The sequence below is a fragment of the Chelonia mydas genome, chromosome 13 (assembly GCF_015237465.2).
Source record: "Chelonia mydas isolate rCheMyd1 chromosome 13, rCheMyd1.pri.v2, whole genome shotgun sequence".
Classification (NCBI taxonomy): domain Eukaryota; kingdom Metazoa; phylum Chordata; order Testudines; family Cheloniidae; genus Chelonia; species Chelonia mydas.
The window spans coordinates 29855655-29873917 of record NC_051253.2 but is presented as its reverse complement, the minus strand read 5'-3'; the positions used below and the strand labels follow the sequence as shown (position 1 = coordinate 29873917).

General features: G+C 51.1%; 1 protein-coding gene across 10 annotated transcripts in view; it reads left to right on the top strand.

Annotated features, from left to right (window-relative positions):
- CHD6 (chromodomain helicase DNA binding protein 6) overlaps positions 1 to 18263 on the top strand; it is a 178460-nt gene that overhangs the window by 155056 nt on the left and 5141 nt on the right. For 7 of the 10 annotated variants that reach the window (XM_037915471.2, XM_037915475.2, XM_043527368.1 and 4 more), the window contains 4 exons: positions 539 to 985; positions 3398 to 3589; positions 7192 to 7311; positions 17106 to 17210. In XM_037915471.2, the coding sequence (XP_037771399.1) occupies positions 539 to 985; positions 3398 to 3589; positions 7192 to 7311; positions 17106 to 17210 (864 nt within the window). The other 3 variants (XM_043527369.1, XM_037915474.2, XM_037915476.2) reach the window with 2 other exon arrangements.

Sequence of the window (18263 nt, the reverse complement as noted above, 5' to 3'; positions counted from 1 at the left end):
GCCTACGCCCCAGCAGGGGTGTAACAGAGGCACTGCCCTGGGGCCGGCACTCTGAGTAGAGTGTTCTGTCTTCCCAGCACAGAGACCCTGCTTATGCACTGTCCTGCTGAGTGAGAGGCGGCTGGGCTCTGGTTCTGAGGCCAACAGCTGCTGGCAGGAGCCCCTCCTACAGCTCACTGAGCTGCAGCACACCTGCTGCAGTATGGGGCTCTGCAGGAAGTCCCACTCCATCCATCCCTTTAGCAAGGAAGTGGTGGCTATCTACTGGGCCGGGGGTAAAGGGTCATAGAGGGCTCCAGCAGAGATTGAGCAGCTCTATCCAGTCTTGATAGCCACCTGTCTCTATACACTCCCCTCCCCCAGCTCCTAGCCCCATGAAACCTCTCTCTTGCCAGTGTTTTAGCCCTTGCGGTCCCTTCTCACTCTGTAATTCTATGATTCTAGTGAGCGCTGGATTTAAAAGGTGCTTCTGAGTGTTGTAAGGCCTGTGCGATGTAGGCCATAGCTGTGACCATTTCTCTGGCTTTGCTGCACACAGGAAAGCTTCCTGGCTCCTGCCTTTACGAAGGATGAACGAAAGCACAGGCAGCCCTATGAGTTTGAGCTGGAGAGAGACGCCAAACCTAGAAGCCTCGAACAGTTAGCTGCATCACACTCCCGTCCACCTGTAGTGCTGAATGGCTGGCGGGACTCGGCAGGGAACCTGGCCAGAGCATCTGATGGATCCCCAGGAAACCCCACTCCTTTCCCCCTGAACAGCAACCTGCCCAAGTTAGGGACAGTGCACTCCCTGCAGGGGTCCCTGGGCATGGACTTGTCCGGCATCCTCCAGGCAGGGCTAATCCATCCTGTCACAGGGCAGATTGTCAATGGAAGCCTCCGGAGAGATGATGCTGCCATGAGGAGACGACGGGGCAGGAGAAAAAATGTGGAAGGGATGGACCTTATCTTCTTGAAGGAGAGGAGCCTTCAAACCGGGCTGCAGGTGGGTAAATAATTCCCCCTCCCAAAGCAGGCAGGATTCAGCACCTGAATGCTCACGTGGATCCAGCTGGTTCACTCAGTAACTGCTTAGCTCTGCTGTCCATCCCAGGACAGGGCAGGGCAGGGCTGGACAACTGCCCCCTCATTGACAGCAAACCTGTAGCAGGAGAAACAGACTCAACTCCAGAGAGGCAGGCCCTGCCTCTTGGTGAGGGGGGAGGTGTGGGCTTGCAGACCTTTCTGCAGCCCCCGTTCAGGGCACGCATCCCTGAGTGCTTGAGTACTGCTAAGCATTAAAACCTGATCTCCCATGTGGGGGCTACTGTATTTATGTAGATGGAATGAAGGGGCTCAGAAAGTCAAAGGTATTAACGTGCACTCAGTCACTGTCCAAGAGGAGACAGCAGTAAACAACGTTCAGGGTTTGGTATACAGAGACCTCAGCCTGCATAGTCCCATGGCAAACATGCCATTAAATGTCCTTTTAACCTTCCAGTGAAGATACAGAAAAGAAGGGAAACCAGTTGAAGCATTTGAAATGCAGAATGTCATGTCAGGCTTTCACTGTACCAGCTCCCTTTCCCTTGAGCTGGAGAGCCTTTAGAAGACAAACCCCTTGTTCAACAGTCTCTTACATGGCATGAAAGATGCTAAGAACTCCTGTGGGGGAAAGAGAAGTGAGTGGAGATGGGGGAAGCTGTCATCGGTGCTGCTGCTAAAGTCCAATCCCATTTCCTAGAGACCAGACAAGACAAAAGAGGGAGAGAAAAGAACAGCAAAGGTAGAAAATGCAACTGCAGCTTAATTCCTCCTTTCAGCCTTGCTGCTGGCTGCACACATGGTCTGAGACCTGGCAAACTCATACCCACATCGGGCTGCTGAGGGCCTTGCTTTTAGCTGCCTCTTGGGTCACAGGCTCACAGCAATGTTGCAAAATATACTATCTTGGCTGGCTAATCCAGACTCCTATTAAACAAAAGGCAAGGGCAAAGGCAAAAGAAGAGAGGAAAAACAAGAAATATGGTGGGAAGGAACAGAGTATATTGGGGGCATGGGAGGGAGACCGGGGGGCGGGGGGGAAGGGCGGCGTATTCAGCATTTAGCTGGAGCCAGCAGAGGTGGTGATGACCGACCTGGTCTGGACAGGACAGCTCTCAGGAACCAGGTGAAGAAGGAGATGATGGGGTGGCAACCATGATGGTGAACTACCTTCCTTCCCCTTCTCTCAGTGCTGTGGTAGTCAGCTCCTGCCACCGTCAGTCAGCCAGGGTTCACCTCTGTCAGTCAGCAATTGTTCCCCTTCACTTCCTCACAGCCAGTTTGTCTCTCTCAGTCCCTCCGAATGGGGCGATGGGCACAACAGCCCATTCTGGTCCCATCCTCTCAATATTTTGTCCACCAACAGGCCTAATTTTCAACACACCAATTTTGGTTCATTGATTTCCAGGCTCACACTGCGCTCGTTTACCGCATGATCTTCGCGCAGTCCTTGAGATCTATCAGGAGGCCTTTGAGTTGGACTAAGTCAGCCTGTCTCTTTTTTCCACTCACCATTTGCTATTATAGGTTATTGTGACAATCCATGAACTCTAATTCACTTCACAGCTGGACTCCCAATGAGGGTAAATTCGTAGGCCCGGTTACCACAACAGGGCTTCACAGGGATGGAGAGCCCAGGGAAGGTACTGGGCTGAATTCCCCCACCCCAGCAAAAGGCAGGGCTCTGCCCCCTCCTCATGCCCCAGCAGATTTGCCCTGGAAAGGGCAGCAGGCTCTTGGAACAAGGAAGCTTTAGGTTTCTTCTGGGACTCCAGAGGAGGCTGGCTGGGTGAGGGATGAATCACACCCATTCTGGGTGGAGCCAGTCAGCTCCTGGCCACCTGGCAGAACAGAGTTTGTGGGTGATTTGCAGCACTGCAAACCCCACTCAGGCTGGATTTCCCACAGCCTGGGTACTGCCAGCAAACCAGGGGTGCAGAGAGCCTGTTGCCTGAGGTAGTGCCATGCCCTCTCTAGATGCAGCTGGTGGGAGCCTCTTCTCCCTAGAGAGGATGTGGGGTGAGGCCTCTCCCCAAGAACCAGGATCTGGGCTGTGTTTGCTGGTAGCACATTGTGCCTCGTGGCAATTAGGGCATTTTCTAGGTGACGCCCAGAAGCACAGACTGGTCCCACATCTCCCAGCTCTCTCACCCCTAGTGCAAACAGGGTGCCTGTGAGGCTGAACATTTCTCCTGGTGGCTTTTGGTGGTCCAAATGAAGGACACCAGGAACTCCTGGGCTCCGGCTTGCCAAGCCCTGCCTGGGTGTCTGCAGGGGCGGGTTCTGCCTGGGTGCTCTGTGTGACATCGGGGTGAGAGAACTAGCAGTATGATGGTGTTCCCAACATGGGCTCTCCCTTCTCCCTTCACTTCAGGATGTTCAGGAAGATCAGACCCAGCCTGCACAGAGCAGCCCGCACCCGGACGGGCTGGTCACCGCTACCTCAACTCCGAATACTGTCACAGCCACAAGCATCCGGACAGAGAAGGCTGTTCCAAACAAGAGTCTCCTGGACTGGCTAAGACAGCAGTCGGACTACACACTCGATGTCCCTGGCTTCAGCACAGTAAGAGTGACCCTCTTGGGGGGTCTCAGGCTTCAGTACGTCAGGTCTAGATGGCTGCCTCCTTCCTGACTGCCTTAGATCCAGATGCAAGGGGTGGGGCTGGTCTCCAGAGCTGCAGGTATCTCCTTTTTTGCAGGGCTAAGGCACTTCTTTACACAATGAAGGCAAAGACACTTGAATAGCAGCACATTCCTGGCAGATGGCATTGATACCTACTGTCTGTTTGCTGGCTCCTGCTACGAGGATTTGCTGCCCAGTGATGTGGCGGGACTAGGTCGGTGCCTCAAAAAATGGGTGGGGAATGGGCAGAGCTGTGAATCTAGGTGCCCCAAAATTGTGCCTGCAGCTCATATCTCACCTGGGTCACTGGATGACAAAGCACAGCTAAGTCAAAGGAGACTTTTTATAACAGAGCAGAAGGCAGCAGGCATGGCCCTACTCAGCCCTGTGAGCTGCTAATGAACCTCAAGGGCATTGAAGTAGGAGGAATTTACAAGTCTCAAGCCACACAGCCCATGAGGGCAAGTCACACTGCAGTTCCCAAGGTTTGGATGTGTCACTTTCCCAGGGAACAGAGCCTAGATTAGCAGACAGCACTAACACCAGGCACAGTTGCTCCTGGACCCGACCAGCACAAACCTCCACAGGCTTAATCTTTCAGATCCCAGGCTGAGCACAGCTTGAGCTTGTCCCAGTATCCGCTCCTTACCCATCATTCAGTAGCCAGGCCTGCTGTCCAGCTCTGATAGCTTCTCTCCGTTCCCTGCACTAGCATATAGATAATTATATGGCGAGAAAAGAGGTTATTTTACCTTCATATTTGGCACTGGTGTGATCCCTGCTGGAATACTGTGTCCAGTTCTGGTGCCCACAATTTAAGGATATTGATAAATTGAAGAGGGTTCAGAGAAGAGCCACCAGAATGATTAAAGGAGGAGAAAAACAGCCTTATAGTGATAGACTCCAAGAGCTCAATCGATTTAGCTTATCAAAGAGAAGGTTAAGGGGTGAGTTGATCACAGTCTACAAGTACCTACATGGGAACAAATATTTAATATTGGGCTCTTCTGTCTAGCAGAGAAAAAAGTCTAAACATGAGCCAGTGGCTGGAAGTTGAAGCTAGACACATTCAGACTGGAAATAACACAGCCAGCAGTAAATTTTTAACAGTGAGAACAATTTGCCAAGGGTTGTGGTGGATTCTCCATCAGTGACAGCTTTTAAATCAAGATGGGCTGTTTTTCTAACAGATCTGCTCCAGGAATTATTGTTTGGCAGGTCTCTGGCCTGTGTTATGGAGGTCAAACTAGATAATCATGATGGTCCCTTCTAGCCTTGGAATCTATGAATTGGGCTAGCCACAAAACCACAAGCAAAAACCAAAAGGGGAGAGAACATAATTTCTTGCCTTTCAAAGTGAAATGAAGATGAAATTTGAAACCCTTGTGCTCTGAGTGTCTGAGGAAAGCTCCCCTGATCACCCATCCCCACTTGTGTGTCTATTTGTTATCCAGGATCTATGGGAGGACAGACAGGAGAGGAGCATGTGTTCAGAACAGGCCAGACCTGTTCCCAGAAGCTCATAAACACCCAACTCTTCTTCCAACAGGCTGTTTTTTCATATTTTGGCTCATTTAGCCTATAAAATAGCTGAATGCAGACCATGAAACATTATGGAAAGGGAATCAAGAGAGATACTGATGATGTCTATAAAAAAGCTGTGTCTTAGTGCTGAGGGATTGTGCACCTGGAACTGCAGTCTGAGGTGTGTAAAGATTCCCTGGGAGCTCAGAGCACAGGCAGTGAGTGGCTCCTGAGGCGGATGGGTACGTTAGCATGACCAGCTGCTTAGAATTGAGAAACCCAGAATTTGCGGGCAGAGCTAGTTATAGCCCAAAGAAACCTCACCAGCGACATGCACAAGGCGAGATTCTCAGGAGTCCTGAAGCAGTGGCACTCAACACATGTGAGTGTGGGGGGCCTTCTGCTACCTTGCCACTCTCCCCGTCCTGTCTTGGAGGCAGCCAGAAGCTCTAAATTGCACCCAAAGGGGCTGTTCTGCCAGTGAGTACTACTGGAGCACTGTGCATCCCAGTCATCCCTGTGCCTGCGGTGGTGTAACACTGGCTCTGTGGGATTCCCCATGTGGGGGCAATCCTCACCTGTCTGGTCAGGACAGCTTTAATGTGCTTTGTGCGCCTTTGACAGTACAGACTGGGCTTTACTGAAGGCCAGGACTGGGCCTAGGGCCTTTTCTTGGCAGAAAAACCCTGGTTTCTGACTGATTTAGGCAGCTGCATGTTTTTCCTCTTCCTTCCATACATTTGCACTGGCTTACTGCAGCTGTGCAGGTTGCACTCCTGAAGAGCAGTGATCTAGAGTTCACATGACTCAGTGGGTTTGCAGCGGGTAAAGCTGGAATATCAGCAAGCAAGAGAATGGGATGAAATTAAGCAAAGGAAAATGTAGGCTGAATAACAGGAAAACCTTCCGGACAGCAAATTCTGGAATCAACTTGCAAGGGAAGGCGTGGGGGCACCTCTCATGGCACCTCACATTTAAAACAATGCTGGCAACTAGTCTGTGAAGAGCGGTCCTGGTTCTGGGGGGAGCTCCCTAAAAGGGACCAAGTAGGGCATTTCCCTCTCTGAGTGTCTGAGGTGGGATCAACTGATAGGCAGATAATAAACAAGGGTCCATGGACACTGAGGCCTGTATTAATGTCCCTGAGCCTCTATGATTAGGGGTCAGACTGGTGCCCCGTTAGCCCAAAAGCCATAATGCAGAGAAGAGACTGGTCACAATCAAACTGACTCAGGAAATGGGGAAACTGCAAAACTTACAAGTCTTATCCACCTGCTAGATGTGGAAACAGAAGCACAAAGAAATTAAGGGACTTTATGACGGTCACTCAGGAAGTCGGGGCAGAATCTGACTAGAATCCTGGAATCTTGACTCCCAGTCCTATGCACTAACCATGGGTCCACACTTGCTCCCCTAGACTTGCAGTCTGAGAATAGAAGGAGATCGGGGTTAGGGTTTGTATCTGGAGTACGTCTGGTAGGATAAGCATGATTATTAATTACTTGTATTACCGTAGTGGTGAGGTGTCCTAATTTTTGGACCAGGATGCCACTGCACAAGGTCTGTGCAAGCGCAGAACCAAAAGAAGGTCTGGTGGCCCAAAGAACTTCCAATCTAAGGATAAGTAAGACAAGAGACACTAGCTGGTCACAGACAGATGGCCAGGCATGTGAGATGCTGACACACTGTGGCACATACTGCTGTGCTCTTCCTTTCCGAATTATGGCTGGGACTTTTTAAGAAGATCCAGCATAGTCTCTCTGTGGTGAATTTAGTGACAGGCAGCACTCCTGGGTGTGCAGAGACATCAGCCAGAGATGGAGTTGTTAGTCTAGGCTGAGGCATAGCAAAAGCATCTTCAGACCTATCAAAATAGGTTTGCACTCATCCAAAAAGCAGAGCTGTGCAGTGGGGCCTGCACGGATGCTCCTCCCTCACACCATCAGCTTGGCTTGGCCATTCTCCCTCCAAGTTTCTAGCCATCCATTCTGATTAATGCTCTCTTATTTGCATTCTAGAGTTTTTCAGACAAGCCCAAGCAGAGGAGGCAGCGCTGCAAGGACCCCAGCAAACTGGACATAAACTCACTCACAGGAGAGGAGCGGGTGCCTGTGGTCCATAAGGGTACAGGACGGAGGGTAAGCAAAGACATTTGTTGTGCTTGGTCCTTGGTCTGCATAGAAATAGTTAGCAGAGACCCAGCTATCCCACCTGGATTTTAAATCCTGAGAAGTAGGTAGGATGGTAACCAAGTCTGTAATACACACATGGATCTATACCACTGTCAGAGGCACAAGTGTGCCTGGGGGATACCAACCTACTGACAATAATTAACTGACTCAGCAGAGTAGATATAGACTGTTCTTTGAGTGCTTCCTCATGTCCATGCCAGTATAGGTGTGTGTCTATCGCGTGCGCTGTCGCTGGAAGACTTCCTCCCCCCCATCAGTGATATCTGTCAGGTCGACTCTGGTGCCCCCTGGAGTGGTGCCTTCATGGCATGGCATTTAGGCACCTGCCAACCTGCCTCTTCCTCAGTTCCTTCTTTCTGTCCATGGTGGTTGCTGGAAAGCTCTTAACTCTTGCTCAGCAAGTGATCCCCGTAGTGATCTTCTTTCTTTAACTAAATTGTAAATAAGTGTAAATAGTTAGTTAGAATAAGTATAGTAAGTAATTAATAGTTAGTTTACTTGTAAGCATTCACCCTGCGGGGCTATCCTGCCCGGACCACAGGGCATGCCTACAACAAAGTGCTTCAAACAGTGTGGGGCGTGCTGTAAACACATTCCAATAAGTGACCCCCATGACAGCTGTTTGAAATACTTGGGAGGGTCACATCCAAGGAAAGTGCCAGATTTGTAGGAATTTCAAACCAAGAACAAAAAAGAAACAATCAATTGAAATTTCTTCTCATGGAGGGGGCACTTCACCCACTTCAGAGCTGCGGCCTGACCTGGCACCAAGTACTTCCTTGACCAGGAGTGTACTGGCATCCATTAGGGAAACCCAGCATGGACCAGGCTCCCTGGTGCTGACCTCCTCTAGGCATGCTTCTTTGGCACCCAAGAGGTCAGCGCCAACAGCGTGACACTATTCTCCATCACCAGTGCCGAAGAAGAGGACAGAAAAGTCAGAACGGGGGCGTTCCCCTGTGAGAAAGGCCTTAGAGTGAGATCTGTGGTGGGCCACTTTCAATCAGTTGCAATCCAACCGTCTCTGTTGACTCTGGCCCTAGGGGAGGAACCCGTCGAGTCCAGTACCGATGGACTCCTCACATAGGGTTAGCCAAGAAGGGGAGACGACCCTAGCAGCACCATCAACGCCAGAGGCATATGAGGCAGTGTGGAACCTTCTAACTCTCCCAGCACCACCATCCCCCCCAAGCTGAGGTCTACAAGGGACAATGCAGGCACTGCAAGGCCCAGTTCCAGGAGAGCAAGCACCAGTCCTGGGCAAGCCTGCAATGATGCTGAGGCACTGCCCTCTGTCCCGCTCATCATCAAGAGACTCGACACCACAGACACGCTCACCACAGTGACACTGCACCTTGCCCCAACGCCGGTCTTGTTCCTGGCACCAGTCACAGTCTAGGCACTGGTCACAGTCTTGGTGCCGCTCCAAGTCATGGCACCGCTCTCCGTTGCAGCTCCGTTCTCTACCACGATGCTGTTCTCCATCATGGTACGGTTATTCAGTGCCAAGGAGCAAGGCACCACCCTGTTTGCCTAGGGAACGGATCCTCAGGCTCCGAATCACAGGAGGAGTCGTACACCTGACGAGGGAGCAGACTCTGGGCGGAACATAGATACCCAGCTGACATGGTCCAAGGCCTCGCTCCTCAAGCATGGGCCCCTGGTCAATGGCAGATGCCACCTCAGTGGCCAGTGTTGACCCCTTGGCTGCACATGGTCCAGGGCTCCCACAGGAGACACTCACTTTCAGCACCCTCTGAGATGACCTCCCTCCATCCCTGTCGGAAAGGGGTTCCATTCCCGGGTCAGAAGTCCAGGACTCTCAGATCACACCTGTGGGAGACCCATCAGCACCGGATGACGTACAAGGCCCGGTGGCACTCCAGGCCTCTTCATCATCCTCCCCTGACAAGGCAGTGGCTGACATGGTCATAGCCCCAATGTAGGATGACTACAAAGCCCACAGGAGCTCCTGCGTCGGATGGCTCAGAACCTCAACCTCCAAGTGGAGGAGATTGCGGAATCAGCCCCGGCCTTGGCAGGCGTTCTGACTCCCTTGGGTCTGGCAAGAGTAGCCTTGCCCCTGAAGGAAGCCATCCTACAGCCTATAAGGGCATTGTGGCAGACCCTGGCCTCTCTCCAGCCCATGGCTAAACGGGTGGAGAGGAAGTATTTCATCCCCCATAAGGGCTATGAATATTTGCACACCCACTCCTCACCCGGCTCCCTGGTTGTTGTTGCGGCCAATGAGAGCGAAAGGCAAGGACAGCAGGGACTATTGCCCAAAGCAAAAGAGGCCAGGAAACTGGACCTCTTATGGATAAAAGTTTACTCCATGGGAGGTCTCCAGTTAATGATTGCATATCACCAGGCCCTATTTAATCAGTATGACTTTAATTCTTGGTCAGCCATGCAAAAATTCCAAGAGCTCCTGCCATCGGATTCTAGGTCAGAGTTTGCGGCCCTGGTGGAAGAAGGCAAGGCCATAGCCAAGGCATCCCTCCAGGCATCCCTAGATGCTGCAGACGCAGCAACCCGAGCGATGGTCACGGGGGTAGTGCTGAGGCGAAGCTCCTGGCTTCAGTCGTCTTGCCTACCGTATGAGGGTAGGGATGGTGTCCCTAGCCACTGTTTGACGGAAGCTGGGAATAAGCAACAGGGGATGGATCACTTGGTGATTACCTGTTCTGTTCATTCTGTCTAGGGCACCTGGCATTGGCCACTGTCGGAAGACAGGATACTGGGCTAGATGGACCTTTGATCTGACTCAGTATGGCTGTTTTTATGTTCTTACGACCTCCCGTTTGAGGGACATTCCCTCTTCTCAGAACAAATGGACGCCCAGCTTCATAGCCTAAAAGACTCGAGGGTGACCCTGAAGTCATTGGGCCTCCACACTCCGGCCCCATTCCAGAAGCATTGTAAGCCTCAGCCCATGGGCCATTTTTACCTGCCACATCACCAGCAGAGGCAAGACTTTGGGTGAAAGAGGAATAAGGGGCTCAGGAAAAGAGAGGCCCTTCACTCCTCATCAGCCTCGAAATCTGCGCCCGCAAAACAACTGTTGGGGAATAAACAAAACTTTTGAGGGTGCACCCGAGGACAGTGCACCAGTTCAGAACCTGAATCTTATCCTTATGTTCGTGGACCATTTGTCCCATTTTTACTGGGCACGGGCCAACATCACATCCAACTGATGGGTGCTCTACACGGTAGAAGTGGGATATACCATGCAATTTATTTATTTCCCTCCTTCCCACCTCTCCTCCCCGTCCCTCTTTAGGGACGCTTCTCACGAAAATCTTCTGGCCAAGGATGTGCAGTCACTCTTAAGGGTGGGGGCAGTGGAGGAAGTTCCCATGGAGCTAAGAGGCAAGGGGTTTTACTCCCACTACTTTCTGATCCCAAAGTCCAACGGAGTTCTCAGGCCTGTCCTAGACCTCAGGAACCTCAACAAGTTCTTGAAGAAGCTGAAGTTCCGCATGCTCTCTCTGGCCTTGATTATTCCTTCCCTAGATCCAGGGGACCGGTAAGCCACCCTCAACTTGAGAGACGCATACTTTCATATCGCTATCTTCCGAGACCACAGAAAATATCTTTGATTTGTGGTAAATCAGAACCACTATCAGTTCACGTTGCTGCCTTTTGGCCTGTCGGCAACACCGAGAATATTTACGAAATGCCTGGCGGTGGTGGTGGCCTCCCTCGGGAGACGAGGGGTGCAGGTCTACCCATACCTAGACGACTGGCTGGTCAGGGGCCAGTCCAGGGTACTTGTGGAACAACACGTAGGCCTTGTACTGTTCACTTTCAGGAACCTGGGATTCCTGGTCAACGAACACAAGTCTAACTTCATGCCTGTCCAGAGGACAGAATTTATAGAAGCAATTCTCAATGCGAATCAGGTGAGGGCCTTCCTGCCGGAGAACCATTTCAGGGCCATCGTAGCTCTTATACAAAGCCTGAAAGCATGCCCCACCACCATGGCAAGGAGCTGTTGGAAGCTCCTGGGGCACATGGCCTCTTGCACCGTGCAGCATACACATCTCAGACTGCGCCCTCTCCAACTGTGGCTGGTATCAGTGTACATATCAGGTTGTCACCCACTAGACAGAGTGGTTTCACTTCTGCCGGCAACACTCAAAGCCCTTCAGTAGTGGCTGGAGCGAGACACAGTGTGTGCCGGCGTTCCCTTCACAAGGCCCACACCTTCAGTGGAGCTAGTCACAAATGCCTCGGACATGGGGCCTCCTCCCACACCCCTCATCCACAAAGTTCTGCTCAAGGTCAGAAAGGACAAGGCTCACATGATTCTCATAGTGCCGACATGGCCGCGGCAACACTGGTTCACAACATTGCTGGACCTCTCAATAAACATGCCAGTCAGCCTTCCAATGTGGCCAGATCGGATCTCCCAGGAGCACGGCTGCATGCTCCACCCAAATCTAGAGTCCCTGCACCTGACGGCTTGGAACCTTTGTGGCTGAGTGAGATGGAACAATACTGCTGGGTGTCGGTACAAGTCATCCTTATAGGCAGTAGAAAGCAGTCAACCAGAATGGCCTACCTAGCAAAGTGGAAAAGGTTCTCACTGTGGTCACTTCAGAAAGGGGTGTCCCCCTTGGATACGACGCTGCCCTTTATCCTAGATTACCTGCTTTACCTGAAGAAGGAAGATCTTGCAGTATCTTCCACAAAAGTCCACTTAGCTGCAATCTCAGCATTCTACCCATCGGTGAATGGCAGATCGGTTTTCTCCAACCCGATTTGTGCTCAGTTCCTGAAGGGTTTAGATCGCCTGTATCCGCAGGTGCACAGCTTCTGGTCCCCTGGGATCTCAACCTGGTGCTATCTCAGTTGACAGGGCCCCCGTTCGAACCATTGGCAATGTGTCCCTTGATTTACTTATCCTGGAAGACTGCCTTCCTGGTGTCCATCACCTCAGCCAGGAGGGTTTCGGAGATCTGAGCACTCACTTCCTAACCACCGTACACTGTCTTCTTCAGGGACACAGTTAGGCTTCGCCCACACCCGTCCTTCCTTCCAAAGGTGATCTCCCATTCCCACAGTAGTCAGGACATCTTTCTCCCAGTCTTCTGTCCCAAGCCCCATAAAAAGAGACAGAAACAGAAGCTGCACTCTGGATGTTAGACGTGCCCCGGCTTTTTACATAGAAAGGATCAAACCCTTTCGGAAGGACACCCAACTTTTCATTGCTGTCGCAGAAAGGATGAAGGGGAACCCAGTCTTGGCACAGAGAATCCCTTCCTGGATAACATCCTGCATCCTCAAGTGCTATGACTGGCGAAGGTGGCTCCCTGTAACAGAGCCTCCTTGGTCCTGTTTCTGTCTTGGTCAACAAACTACGCAGAGACCCTCGTGCTGGTCCAACACCTTGTGCAGTTTATTTATAAAGGAGGCTCACCACCTTCACGACATACAAAGTACCTTTAACAAGCAAGGGAGGTACTCTCTCTGTCCCTCTTACTGCCTGCTTCCCCCCCTTTTTACTTCCTTCCTGTGCCTATTTGTGGGCTCTGGCTAATGGCTTAATTAGCCTTTCTGCCCTGCCCCACCCACAAATTAGGCACTGCTCTGTTTAGTCAGCTCCAATCTGCTATGCCTAATTAGAGCTGCTGTGAATAGAGTGCTGACTCAGGCTTTCATACCTAGCACTCTGTCACACACCTTCCCCCCCCTTATCTAACCGCAAGGTTCTTCTTTCCCTGTGCTCTGCCTCCCTTACAGAGGGGCCACCCTCTCTATCTCCAGGGCAATCATCTGGGTTTCCCTTGTGGGATTTGTTCATCCCCCACCCACAGACCTCTCACCATGTGGGGGGTGAATACCCCCCATAGCTCTGTAGCAGCCCATTTGTCTTCACACTAGGGCCATCCTGGGCGGTTACTCCTCTCATTCTCTCTCTTTGAATTTGGCAGGGGATAAGGTTACTCCCCTCATCCCCTGGATCACCCAGGCACCACGTTCCCTCAAGTCTCCAAACTGTGCCTGGGTTTCTTCTCCTGGGGGTTGTGTCGCAGGGAGCTCCACTGGCCCCCTGACCTCTATGAAGGAGTTTGGGCTGTCTGTCCCTCCATACCTCCTTCCTTACTTCCCTGGGGACATCTCTTGTCTCCTGATTCAGGCTTTGTTGTCTAGGGGTGTCTCCTGCTTCTTTCTGAGGGTTCCTCCTCTCTCTCCCCCCTGTTCTCCTTATGTGGAATTCCTCCCATCACCTCGCTTCCCAATGAGGAATGGACTCTAATCCGTGCTCAAGACAACCGGATAAGGCAGCCCCTCCATTACCCCAACTTGTTTCCACCAAAATCTTCCCCAGACCTCCAGAGGCACCTGGGCTATGGGGCAATTCCTCTGATCCCCATGGACACACTCTGTGTCCATAGTTGCTCCTGGAATTATCCAGTGAGAATTCACCAGCTCCCTCTGGACAAGAAAGCACGCTGAGGCCGTATCCACAAGGCCCTTCTGGAGTTTCCTCCCCACCATCACAGAAATGGTGAACAGTTTTTTTGCCCTTTTTTCTTCCCTCCTGCCCTGGCCCAGCCACAAACGTTGGCAAAATCCATGTACAGGCAGTCCCCTTTCATCTGTCCAGATAGTCCACATTGCGAATAATGGGTCGAGTCCCAGCTGGAACTCTTCGGGGTTCTTCCTGTCCATGCCCCTTCCTGCTGTGGGTTCTCCGGTCTTCCTCCCCAGCTCTGGATCCTTATATGGTTCCCATCTTTCCTGGGAAAGTCTGCCTCTGCATACTCCTCTGTCAGTTTCTCAGCAGCATCCACTGTGCTCAGTGGATATCACCTGACACACACTCATATGTTCTCGGGGAGGCCCTGAAGGAACTGTTCTAATACCAGAGCTTCCATTATTTCCACCACCATTTGGGTATCTGGTCTCAACCAGCGGGTGGCCCAGTCCATCAACCTTTGGGCAGATGCCAGGGGCCATAAATCTCCTGTTAACCTTGCGGATCTGAACTTTTGGCAGTACTTCCCAGTTGACATCCCTTCCCAATCCAGGATGGCTGCCTTCACCGTCTCATATTTTTTGGCCTGCTCCTCACTCCACCATATAGGCCGCTTGGGCTTCTCGCAACAGATAAGGGGTGAACTGCATGGCCCAAGTTGCTCTAGCCCAACCTGCACCGATAGCTACCCTCTCAAAAGTGTCCAGGAATGCAGGGCCCATTTTACATAGTTCAAGGTTCTGTGTTTGGGCACCATCTCCCATCAGGGAAATTACCACCTTCTGTAGGAGCTGCTGCTGGACACTGGCTTGTTCCCTTATGAAGTCCTGCAGGCTTTTCTGCTGCTCTGCCTGACAGGCAAGCAAAGCCTGTCTCTTCATGTGATGGGACTGTTGAAAAACTTGTAGGGCCTTCTGCATCTCCTCTTGTTGTTTTACTAGCCATTGCAGGGTCTCCTCCATTGTGCGGGCCACCAAACCCTTGCGCTGGCTCAGATCCCAGACAAGGCCCCACATGTAACACAGCCTCCTTGGTCCTGTTTCAGTCTCGGTCGACAAACTACGCAGAGACCCTTGTGCTGGTCCGACACCTTGTGCAGTTTATTTATAAAGGAGGTCCACCACCATCACAACATACATAGCGCCTTTAACAAGCAGGGGAGAGCAATCTCTCTATCCCTTTTACTGCCTGCTTCCCACCTTTTTACTTCCTTCCTGTGCCTATTTGTGGGCTCTGGCTAATGGCTTAATTAGCTTTTCTGCCCTGCCCCACCCTGCCCACAAATTAGGCAGAGCTCTGCTTTGTCAGCTTCAATCTGCTTTGCCTGATAGGAGCTGCTGTGAACAGAGTGCTGACTCAGGCTTTCATACCTAGCACTCTGTCACACTCCCCCACACTTAGCACACTCTATGAGATCGCAGGTCTCATCAGCAGCATTCTTGGCTCATGTCCCAGTCGTAGATATCTACAAGGTGGCAACCTGGTCTTCCATCCACTACACACTACACCATTACTCAATAGGCAAGAGGTGATGCAGCCTTCAGTACAGCAGTCCTCCAGTCCATGTCTTGCAGAAACTCCAATCCCACCACCTGACTGATTGCTTGGGAATCACTTATATTGTAACGGACATGAGCAAGCACTCGAAGAAGAAAAGACAGTTACTAACCTTTCCATAACTGTTCTTTGAGATGTGTTGCTCATGTCTATTCCACAGCCCACCCTCCTGCCCTTCTGTCAGTTACTGGCAAGAAGGAACTGAGGAGGAGGCAGGTTGGTAGGTGGCTATATACCATGCCATGAAGGTGCCACTCCAGGGGGCACCAGAGTCGACCTGACAGATACCACTAGGGGAAAAAAAAGTCTATATTGGAATGGACATGAGCAACACCTCTTGAAAACAATGGTTACAGAAAGGTTAGTAACCGTCTTTTCTAGATACACACACTCACCAAGGCACATGGGTCCCACAACAGGAAAGCAATTCAGCTTAAAGGATCAAAGTAACACCTGCTGTTGGCTGCAGGGGCTAATTTGATCCTTCCCTGTCAATATCCTGGGGTTATTTCACAAACTGTATTTTTTTGATGTGGTGCAAATGTCTTTGTTTTGTCCCTGATTGAGAAGTGCAGGAACAGCATGTAAATCCTCTTCCAAGTCCTGGGCAGAGCCATGCTGTGTGCAGGCAGTGGGCAGGTTGTCAAGCACATTCTCTCACTTGTTTCAAAAATGTTGAGAAAGTAGCACAAAGTCTGAGTCAAGATCATGGTTTTGTCTCTGCAGTGCAGACCCCGGTGTGACAGGAGAAGGCGAGTCTCAGGCAGCTGAGTTCTTGTATCTTCTCCTTACAGTGATGAAGGACCTTAACTTGCCCACAAAATTCCATTTAAAACAAACCCATGTGATCGTGGCAGGTGACTTTAAAAATAATCATTTAATTAAAAGTCAAACAAACTGGTGAGTTAGAAAGACAGTGGCTCAGCTCCCCTTGTGCCTCCCTGTGCTGCAGCAGTGAGACCACCATCGGACAGAGCTGGTGAGTTTCAGGCCAGCTTCTGAGCATCCCCCTTACAAAAGCCACCATCACCACAACTTGATCCCCTCATTGGCAGGCTTAGCAAGGAGGCCAGAGACGGAACAGACCCTCGAGACTGAACTTCCCTCTCTCCACAGGTCAGGGCTGAGCCACAGTGTCTGGAAGCAGCACAGAGGAAGCTTGCAGTCAGCACCAATACAGACATTCACTGCACTGGGCACTGCAAACACAGAGTCAGACAGTCCAAATAAATAGAAGAAGCAAATGCTCTTATCCCTGTTTGCCAGATGGGGGACAAAGACACAGAGAAAAAGTGACTTGTGCCAGGTCTCAGCGAGTTGCTGGCAGAGGAGCACTGGCTTCCGTTTCTGGCTGAGTGCTAGTACAGAGCCTTCGGCACGAGATCCTTCCTCCCAGTGACAAAATTCTGTGACGTAGATGGGAGTAGGCCCAGGCTGTGCACCTCACTGGACACCACGCACTGTCTGCGGGTGAAACTTGGGTTGCTGATGCCACATAAGGAATCAAAACTCCAGGCTGTTTGGTTTTAAGAAATGATCATAGCTGCCGAGTGTTGGGGAGCAGCGGTAATGCCCCCGAACAGGGAGGCCAGCTGCACCTCACCTATGTGTACACCTAGAAGGTTAATCATATTTCTTATGTAACTTTGCATAACTCTTTCTGGAACAGAGGTCATCCTTTTACTGTGTTTTATAGTTAGGGGGAGCCATGGCACCAGCATTGAAGGAATTGCCAAGGTGGCTTGATGCAAACTTGGAGTATGCTGTTGCAGCAGACTGGGCTGACATTGTTAAGCTTTCAGTAAGTTAGAGCTTTTGGAGAAATCTGTATCATGTCATCTTTTCTTTCTCCTCCCCATCCCCACCCCCTTTTTTCCAAGGAGGGTCCCTGAATTGGAACACAGGGCCTCAGTTACACACGTGGGAGGGAATATCTACAGGAGCAACTCTGCCTGGTGTGGCCAAGTGACAACTCAGGGAGGAGCTGAGCACCCTGCAGATTGGTGACAGGTGGCTAGGAAAAGTGGAAGAGGAAATATTTAGCAGTGATGGGAAAGGGAGGAGGCAAGTTTAGGCTAAATATCAAGAAAATCTACTGGACAGAGAGATTTAAGACTTGGGATGTTTAGAAATGACTAGACAAGGCACTAGAAATGTTGTAGAGGGAACACTCGTGCATGGGGCCGGACTGGGACAGGAAACAGACAAAATGTGACTATATAGGTCAGAATTTCAAGGGGGCCTCAGCTCAGCTTCTATATCAACTCCTGCAAATCCCACATTTGCTAAGAAACATGCAAATGTTCTAACAGGCCTAATATGCCTTATGTGCAGGGAGGCACTTTTCAAAATTTGCCCCGCTATTTTTTCTGTTCCTAATCTCTGAATCACTGCCCCAGTGAGCAACAAGCTGCCATGGGTGGGAGCTCTTACTTCCCTTGGACAGGGATTGCAAGGAGATTCAGCTGGTGTTTGGGTGGGGTTACTCCATTTTCATGTGGCCCTGTTCTCTCCCCCCCACCCCCCTTTTCTTGGTTGTGGAGTTGTGTGTGGCACTCATGCTGGGTTGGGAGGTGGGAGGAGAGCATGGGCAGTTTGAAGGTTTATGCTGCTCTACAACTGGCACTAGAGTGTGACAGACTGACCCATTCCCTCAAGAAACAAAGAGCTGCCAGGCCAGGATGGTGCCAGCTCCACCAGCCCAGAGAGCAAGCCTCCAGTGCAACTTCTGTCTCACACTGAGTCATTAGGCTTCCTTCAGGGGCTGGGTTTGGCATTTATTGTATACATTTTCAAGAAGCAACCTCCACTTGTGCCCACACTTTGCTGATGCAAAGGCCTTCATGCCTGCTAA